Below are 9,053 nucleotides of genomic sequence, written 5' to 3'. Positions count from 1 at the left end.
CCCCAGGACAAATCTTAAATTAAAAGTAGCTATCTGACGATACAAGAGGTTTTGCGAGGGCAGATTGTGGGTACAGAGTCGCTTTAAGCCCTGCACAAGGTTAAGGAGACTGTCAGGCCAAACAAATCTTGCAGGACTGCAGGCGGTGGTGTAGAAATAATAAAAAAAAGTTACACTCATCCATCCTGGTCCCCCACCATGCTAAAGCTGCTGATTCTCTACTGGTCTTCTCTATCTCCTGGGTCCTGTTATGTCACACCACCATGGGAACTGCCTGCTCAATATAAAATATAAGTTCTATTTTTTATTCATCTTTTTGCATGATCTTATCCATGTAGACTCGTAGGTATTGTGCCATGAAGCACCTGTTTCTATCTTTTTACTTAGCATTGACATGTATAAAACTTGCAATCTATAAGCTTATATTAGGGTATTATAGGGTATGCCAATTACATATAAGTGCTCAACAGGGCCAGACTATCCATCTGGCATTTCTGGTTAATGCCAGATGGGCTGGTGTGCTCTTTTCTGGAACTTCCCAGTCTTCCCCCATACCTCACAGCCTGGCACAGTCATTTGCTATAGCAGAGATTAGTGCAGTGAGTGCAATGCAAAGGAAAAAACATCAAACCCCCGCCCAGACCTACACCCATAGACTTCTCACTACACTTGATTTATTTTCGGGATTTTTTTTCCATTCTCAGGATCAGTGGGACCAGTGGCTGAACCCCCGCCAATCAGCTTGTTATTATTTAACCTTTGGAGTTGGTAATACCAGTTTAAAAAAAGTTTACAACAAAGTGGGTGTCCACATTATCACATTCAAGTAATTGAAGCTACTGGATTTTACATATGTTCCTCAAGTGACAACTAGAAGATGATCCAAACTGGATCCGTAGAGAAGACAAATTTGTTGGAAAATAAGCTAAATATATATTGAGCAAGCAACTAGACAATACTCAAGGAACCTTCCTCTTCGACTTCCTTGTATTTTACACTTAATGTTATGAATTTAGTCATCTCCCAGTGTCTGATTTCTGACCATGTGTGATGACAACCAAACCATGGTCTCAGATTTTTTACTTATTGGATTCAACACTCATCAGACCCTCAAGGTTCTACTCTTTTCTTTGTTCCTGGTCATATATGTTGTTATATTAGTTGGGAACGCCATGATTATTGTTTCTGTTTCACTTGTTCAGTCTCTGAATATTCCTATGTTCATCTTCCTGAAGCACTTGGCCTTGGCTGATGTATTGTTCACTACAAATATTATACCCAACCTGTTGTATGTCATCATGATGGAAGGTGCTAAGATATCTACCAAGGGTTGCTTTACCCAGTACTATTTCCACTGCATCTCAGTGTTTGCACAGTCTTTAGTACTTACTATGATGTGTTTTGACCGATATATAGCCATCTGCCACCCCTTGCGATATTCCTCTATTATGAATCATAGACTTTGTCATCATCTTATTTTTTGGTCTTGGGCCACAGGAATCCTTCTAATGCCAAGTGAAATCGTCTCCTTGTCTCAGCTGAAATTCTGCAATTCTAACATCATTGACCATTTTTTCTGTGACTTTGCACCCGTCTTAAAAATTGCTTCTTCGGATACTTCTATAGTCACATGGGAAGACTTTATCTTCACTCTACTGCTCATTGTTCTCCCATTTCTATTGGTCATTGCATCGTACACTTGTATTTTTATATCCATTTTGAAGATCTCTACAACGACTGGCCGCCAAAAGGCTTTCTCCACCTGTAGTTCTCACCTGGTCACATTATGTACCTACTATGGTACAATTATTACTATATACATATTTCCGGTGAAGGAGAATGCGCTTACTGAAAATAAACTGAAATCTCTTTTGTACGTTGTTCTCACCCCATTTATTAACCCCATTATATACAGTATGAGAAACCGGGAAATAAGAAAAGCATTCAAACAATTATTAAGTCATAGAAAATAGTTCAAGTACCATTACATAAAATGTATAGTGCAAAAAGAGTTTAAACGCACACATTTATAAACTGCAAAAAATAATAAAATATACAAAATTATATACAAAATATCCATATGCAACTCTACCAGAGCACCTTTCTTTGCTGCTTGGGAAAGAGATCTCAATGTCACTTTCTCAGCAGATGATATTTTCAAGATTTGCACTTTTTCCCATGGCCTGTCTCTGGACTCCCATTCGAAAGAGAAGAGCTATAAAATACTGTCTAGATGGTATAGGTGTCCCACACTATTGCACCGTATCTACCCGGAGGTGTCAGATAGGTGCTGGCGATGTAACACAGAGGAAGGCTCTATCCTACACATTTGGTGGAGTTGTGACAATCTGAGACCGTCTTGGGAGGGGGTCCTGAAGGTCTATGAGGCTTATTCGGGTAAAGCACCGACGAACACACCACAGGTCACTGTGCTATCGTTGCTACTTGGTACACTGGCAGGCCAGAAGAGAAGCGTGTTGAGACACTTTCTTGCAGCAGCCCGCACGGTAATCCCGCGGCACTGGATGGCTACCCATACCCCTTCGCTATCTGAGTGGAACAGTGAGCTCAAAAATATCCAGAGGACCGAGAAACTGGTGGCTGAGACGCAGGACCGCTCAGATAAATATTCGCAGGTATGGAACTCTTGGATTCTGTTCGTAGGTTCACCCAATTTTGCAAATCTGATCCGTTGATCTTACTCTCTCACTCATATTTGGGACAAGTGGGTGATGATTCTGCATATTGCGAGCGACCCCTCTCTCCCCTCCTCCCTCCCTATCCTTCCTCCACCCCCCCCTCCTTATTCGCCCCTTTTCTTGGTCTTGTCGGTCTACATCCTGAACCACTTCCTTGTGAGGCTTGTCTTATCGTGGATGTGTTCTTTGTTGTGTCTGCCCTGCCCCCCTTGTGTGGGGTGTGGGCTTTGGTTCACTAGAGGCTGCCAAGTTCCCATGATATATCTTAGGCATCTCATTTTTCCCGCCACTTTGCCTGGGCTCTGGCAGGATGTAGGCTCTTTTCTCTCTTTGAGTTGTTCAGCTTGAGCACTCCAGCTACATCAGGTTGAATATTGTCTGCATGTCGCCTTGTTTGTTCAAGATACTTTGCACTACTGTAATGATCACTTGTTTTCTTAGTATATACTGTCTATGTAATGTAAATTGTGTTTGTGTCTCAAAAACTTTTGAAAAACTCAAATAAACTAAGAGTTATCATAAAATATAGATGTTGTATTATTGTATATTGGTACACTGGATGGTTCTAAATCTTAAAAGAGAAGTCTGCCAGATTATGAAACCCAACAGGGGCAAGGTAGAAATTGATTACAAGTACTAACTTACCTCTCCCCATGCCTGAGGTGAGCGGCAGAATCGGCAGCAGGACCCAAGCCGGGCTCTGAGATCTCCAGAGGTGACACAATCCGATTGATGAATTGGCCACTCTGCCAGTCAGTGACTGGGGAAGGACGCTGCTCCAGTCACTGATTGGCTGTGCGGCCAGTCCATCAGCCAGGACAGGCCTTTTTCCCCGGTGGGTATCCTGAGGCCGGTCCCACCGCTCACCGTGGGCACAGGGAGAGGTGAGTTAGTACTTTTAATTAATTTTCCCTTTGCCCCTGCCGGCTGGTAGCCAATCTGATTTCTAACATATTTGTGAATCAATTCATTACCCGGGCTCCCTCACTGCCTATCTATTGAAGTTGCTACACTCATCATGGGTGTTTGACAGCCCAATCTACCCATCTGCTTCTCGGTTTCTTTCTTTAAACTCCTCCCTTGGCTTCTCACAACTCACTAATTCCCCTAAACACAAGCATGGGACCTCATTCACTGGACATGGTCTTCTTCCGACCCAGCTGTACCGGCAACTCCATAGGAATGAATAGAGCCGCAGGTCACATGCCGTACCCACAGCTGTATTTATAGCAAAGGATCTGGGAGCCTATACAGAGATCAGCGGGGGGATAGGGAGGTCAACCCCCCCGCAATCTCTCACTTGTCACCTATCCTGTGGAAGACAAGTTAGTTTTGCCTGGACAACGTCTTTAAGCTCTTCCTCCCCAGCCTTTACACAGATGTTTCACCTTGTGCCTTGATTACCCATCAGCTCCTCCCTCATTGCTGTATACCATCTTGGTAGACATGGTATCTACAGTCTTCTAAAACTAGGCAGTCATTTCCTAACCCCTTCTCACCTATGAAGGAGTGAGAAGGGGTTAGGAAATATAAAATCCGGCAGCCGGCAGGGAAAATGCCTTCCGGTGGGGGTCCCGAGGCCGGTCCCGTCGCTTACCATGGGTACAGGGAGAGGTAAGTTAGTATTTGTGGCCTGCTGACGGCTTTTATAATCCGCCGGACTTCTCCTTTATAAGTCAGCAGCATTCCCCTATGCTTTCTGCACTTTTTATTTGCACACAGAGTGGCTGGTGGGCGGCTCATCCACCTTTATGTACTTGACCCTATACATATATGATGGCTGGAGCATTATACACATAAAGCACTTTCTTTCTTTTGAATTCACTCCACTCCTCATATCCTCATAGATTGTAAGTGTTTGCTCGCAGGGTCCGCACTCCTCTTGTTTCAGTGATTAGTGTGTAATTCTGTAATTTCTGATTGTCTACATATACATGTAGATACATGGGATACATGTATCCCAGGTTTTTTATATGTCTCTTTTAACTTGATAAAGGGGTCCCTGCACCCCAAAACGCGTTGTTTGTTTGTTTTGAGACATTAAATGAACCTCAGTTAAAGTACGAGTATCCGCTTCTAATTTCACTGCCGGACAGCGCCAAGAGGGGGTCAACCTCCTTCTTTCACCTTGCTACGGTGATTGGACACCTCCATACCGTTCATCCCTGTTGGAACCCAGTGGCTCTGGATCCCTCCAACAACCCCTGCCCCCGGCAGCTCTGGCTCTCCATTCTTCACTGATAGCGCATATAGATGTTGTGCTCTTAGTACAACATCCCAAGATGAGTGTATATGGTTAGCTACTATTTCACCTCTGTCTCCCAGTTTACACCCTATGGCGCCCTGCAAATTTCTTTTCAGCCATTTATGATTTAAATGACAGTTACACTTTAAGTACTGCGTACGTTGTTGGCACTGTAAAAAAATATTTGTTCTTCTTTTTCGTCTTCTAAAAATGTAATAAAGTATATAAAAATAAAAAATAAAAAATCCTGCTCCAAATAAATAATGAGTTTTTGAAGGAAACCATTCCCCTAAAAAATGCCCAAAGGGGGACCATCAGTTTTTTACCACTGATACTGTTGGACTGATTATTGCACAATCACGGTATATTTATCTATTACACTGTACATAAAAAGACACATCTTTGCATGAAGTTTTCATCTACCACATTCCTTTATTACTTTGTTGCATACCAACCCAAGAACGAAAGCAATAGACCTTGTGACTCTGCTGGCTGACGCTGGTAAGAGTCTGTCATTATCCACTATGAATCAAGTACTGTATCCACATGGGCTGAAAGGCCAGGAAGAAGAAACAGAAAAAAGCCAGATTATTAGAGAAATGCACAAAAGAACAAAGACCTTAGTTCCTAGAGATATGTCCTGTGGTGTGATGAAAGTACAATTGAACTGTGTAGGGTTCCAGTACAGGAGTGCCACTAACTTTATATTCCACCTGTCGAAAGCTATCACACAAAGGTTGTCACACTCTGGGATGATGGGTGCTATTATGCACTTTCACCACTTGGTGTCTCACTTTCCCCTACTCTAATTTCACAGCTGAAGGTCTAGAAGGGTTAACTATATTCTTGTGTTGCTTTCTGTTGTCCAATCAGTGACTTGGGTGCCTTACACTTCTCTACCTATCAGACACTTACACTCCTTCTTTCTAGCACTTTCCCCAGATCACAGATTCTCCAGAGAGACTTCCTATTAAAAAGTATTTAATGCTCAGCCCAGAGGTGGGGTGACTGTCACCTGGGAAAACCTTGGCTATGCCTGGGGTAACCATCTAATACCTAGTCAGGACAATCCCAGACAAAAGGATTAGTCTGCAGTGAAGTAGGGGGCCAGTAAGCCAACTAACTCCATTGATAAACGATTGACCTACTCGGGGAACCTTGAGGGGATAGCTACACCCAGTTATTCAACCCTGGGATTCTATTAATGCTGGGCTCTAATAAAAGAACCCACCACTAATATCTGCTGCATTTTCTTTTATTTCTGGTTGAGTATTTCTTATTACACTGAGATGATTTCCCAGTGTACAGTCTACTCATGGTGTATACATCAGCACTAGTGTAATCACATTACAGCATATATATGTGTGTATGTCAGTGGCGTATCTGTACATACGTTAATGGTGCCTCTGTGTGTGTATATGTGCAGCATTGTCTGTGTTTGGCGGGGGGCGGGGGGGGGGGGGAGCGTACAGGATTTATGGGGCCCCGTACAGTTTTTTGCTATGGGGCCCCATGAATCCTAGCTACGCCCCTGCCCCTTAGCATTAGTCTACTCAAGTAATACCTACTACACTACAAGCACACAAGCCAAGTCTTGTGTTATCCATCAAGGAAAAGGTCATTTCCTATTTTTGTGATTATCTTTTGCACATTTCACTCTTTAAACTGTTTTGCATTGAAGATCACATCAGTAAAGTATTCTCTTGTTTAAGTGCTGGACTCTTTGCTTCACGCCTGCACCGACAGTTCTACCTTTTCAGAGCCTAGTGTTAGTATACGCAGGGGTGGGCATACCACTCCTGGCCACTGTTACAAGTGCATAATTAGTACACCCCAACACCTAGCCCACTGCTAATGACAGCTAGTAACCCCAGGTTACTGCATTTGGCCATAATGACCATGGTTACATTTGGAGAAGCTTGCAAACTTAAGAACACCATCACAACTGTGAAACACAGGGGTGGCAGCATCTTGTTATGGTATGCCCCCACAGCCGGTCACTTGCTAGATTGAAGTGTGACACCACTACTGGGATGGATGGCCTAGATACAGTCGGAGTTTGTCTTGTGACGCCAGTGCCGGTGGGCACACAGGTGTAATGTTACTCCTGTTTTAAGGAGTAAGGCCGGTTGTACTTTTTCCCCCTGTGGTCGGTGTCCTGTCGGGTTGCTGCCGGGTCCCTTGGGATAGTGTAGTCACAGGTGGCCAGAGCAGTGTAATGACCCTCCCGAGTAATGGTAGGACCCGCCACCCACAGAAAAGGGAAATGTCCCAAGGTTGCGGTGTAAATACTGTGCAGGTGGTAGTGAATAATCACAAACTCAGTTGATAACGTTGACTTGGTTTACTACTTGTTAATGTGCAGCAGGGAATACAACAGATCTTGAGGTGGACCTGGCAGGGGGCCAGGGCAGATCCACTGTGAAGAGCTATCTGAGCTGCATCCTTTCTCCACAGAATCTCAACTAAGACTCCTCCTTCACCCAAGGGACTAACTTCCTAACCAGCATGTGAGATGTGCTGTGGTTGGGTGGAAAAAGTGCAATAGAAGAACAGATAGGATACAATACAGCGACATCTGGTGGTCATCTTTAGTAACACTTCAGCTGCAATAAGGCCACCAAAAGTAGACTTTTATGAAGGGTTTGGATAATAGTAAAATCCCTAGTGGGACACCTCAATGTTCTGATTTTTTTTTTTGTTGCAGGTGGGACTGGTGCACTTCACAAAATAGATGGCATCATAAGAAAAGAACATGAGGTGGCAATACTGAAGCAACATCTCAAGCAACATCAGCCAGGTTAAAGCTTGGGCGCAAATGGGTCTTCCAAATGGACAATGACCCGAAGTAACAGGTTACAAAGTGGCTTAAGGATAACAAAGTCAATGTACTGGAGTGGCCATCACAAATCTCTGATCTCAATCCCAGTGCGTAGCTCCCAGGGTCAGAGCGTTGTTTTGCTTGCGGTCACAAGAGGCCGACTCCATCTGCCCCCGGCTGATGTGCGACTGCCGGGGATGTCCCATCATATCCCCCGGCAGAGCGCATCAGAGAGCCCCTGTGCACCTGGGGCCCTGACTTCTGGGACAGGGAGCACTTATTAGAGATGCTCCCTTTGCCGGAAGTCCCAGCCCCAGCGCACAGGGAGCTCTCTGATGCGCGCGCTGCCGGGGGATAGAATTGGACATCCTCGGCAGCCCCACATCAGCCGGGGGCAAACGGAGCCGGCAGGACAAACGAGGTTCGGCAAGGGAGTGGGTTGTCAGATGAGTTGTATGGGGTTCTTTTATTTTTTTATCTGCTTGCACGGAGGGAAGAGGGTGCCATCTATAAGTGAGGGAATAGGGGGCCATCTATAAGGGGGGGAGAGAGGCCATCTATAAGGGGGGAGGGGCCATCTATAAGGGGGGGAGGGGGCCATCTATAAGGGGGAGAGGGGGGCCATCTATAAGGGGGGAGAGGGGGCCATCTATAAGGAGGGAGAGGAGGGGGCCATCTATAAGGAGTGGCTTCTATAGGGGGGAGTGGGGGCCATCTATAAGGGGGGGAGAGGGGGGCATCTATAAGGGGGGAGAGGGGGGGCATGTATAAGGGGGAGAGGGGGGCCATCTATAAGGGAGGGAGGGGCCATCTATAAGGGGGGAGGGGCTATCTATAAGGGAGGCACATCTATAAGGGGCGAGAGGGGGCCATCTAGAAAGGGGGGCATCCATAAGGGGGGAGAGGGGGCACTCTATAAGGGGCAGCCATCTATAAGGGGGGGAAGAGGGGGCCATCTATAAGGGGGGGCACATAGGGGGAGACGGGGCCATCTATAAGGGGGGGCAACATAGGGGGAGAGGGGGCCATCTATAAGGGAGGCGCAGCATAGGGGGCCTTCTATAAAAGGGACAACTAAGGCGGGGGAATCTATAAGAGGGAATACACAGAGGGGGCATCAATAGGAAGGCTACACAGAGGGGGTGGCATATATTATTAGGGGGTCACATAGTGTCAGAGCTACCCACTTAATGAGGGTGTAAAGGGGCCAATACAGATGTGCAGTGTGTAGAGAGATGAGGATGGTGACAGAGTGAGGAGCCTAATATGTTTGTCTGGCAGTTTCTGT

General features: G+C 45.5%; 1 protein-coding gene across 1 annotated transcript; it reads left to right on the top strand.

The window, feature by feature from the left end:
- Window positions 1-1,064: 1,064 nt before the first annotated feature.
- On the top strand, window positions 1,065-7,749 carry LOC138770447 (olfactory receptor 10A3-like). Its single transcript, XM_069949549.1, has 2 exons — window positions 1,065-1,701; window positions 7,652-7,749. The coding sequence occupies exons 1-2, from the start codon at window positions 1,065-1,067 to the stop codon at window positions 7,747-7,749; spliced, it is 735 nt and encodes a 244-aa protein (XP_069805650.1).
- Window positions 7,750-9,053: the final 1,304 nt, after the last annotated feature.

This window comes from Dendropsophus ebraccatus, chromosome 13 (assembly GCF_027789765.1).
Source record: "Dendropsophus ebraccatus isolate aDenEbr1 chromosome 13, aDenEbr1.pat, whole genome shotgun sequence".
NCBI lineage: Eukaryota > Metazoa > Chordata > Amphibia > Anura > Hylidae > Dendropsophus > Dendropsophus ebraccatus.
The sequence above is the reverse complement of the archived record's forward strand: the minus strand, read 5'-3'. Positions and strand labels throughout refer to the sequence as shown.

What these genes read in the sequence shown, in the direction of transcription:
- LOC138770447 (XM_069949549.1), top strand. Translation starts at nt 1,065, where the DNA reads ATGGTCTCAGATTTTTTACTTATTGGATTCAACACTCATCAGACCCTC. An exon ending in GGTCATTGCATCGTACACTT is followed by an intron (nt 1,702 to 7,651) that starts GTATTTTTATAT and finishes TTTTTGTTGCAG; the next exon opens with GTGGGACTGGTGCACTTCAC.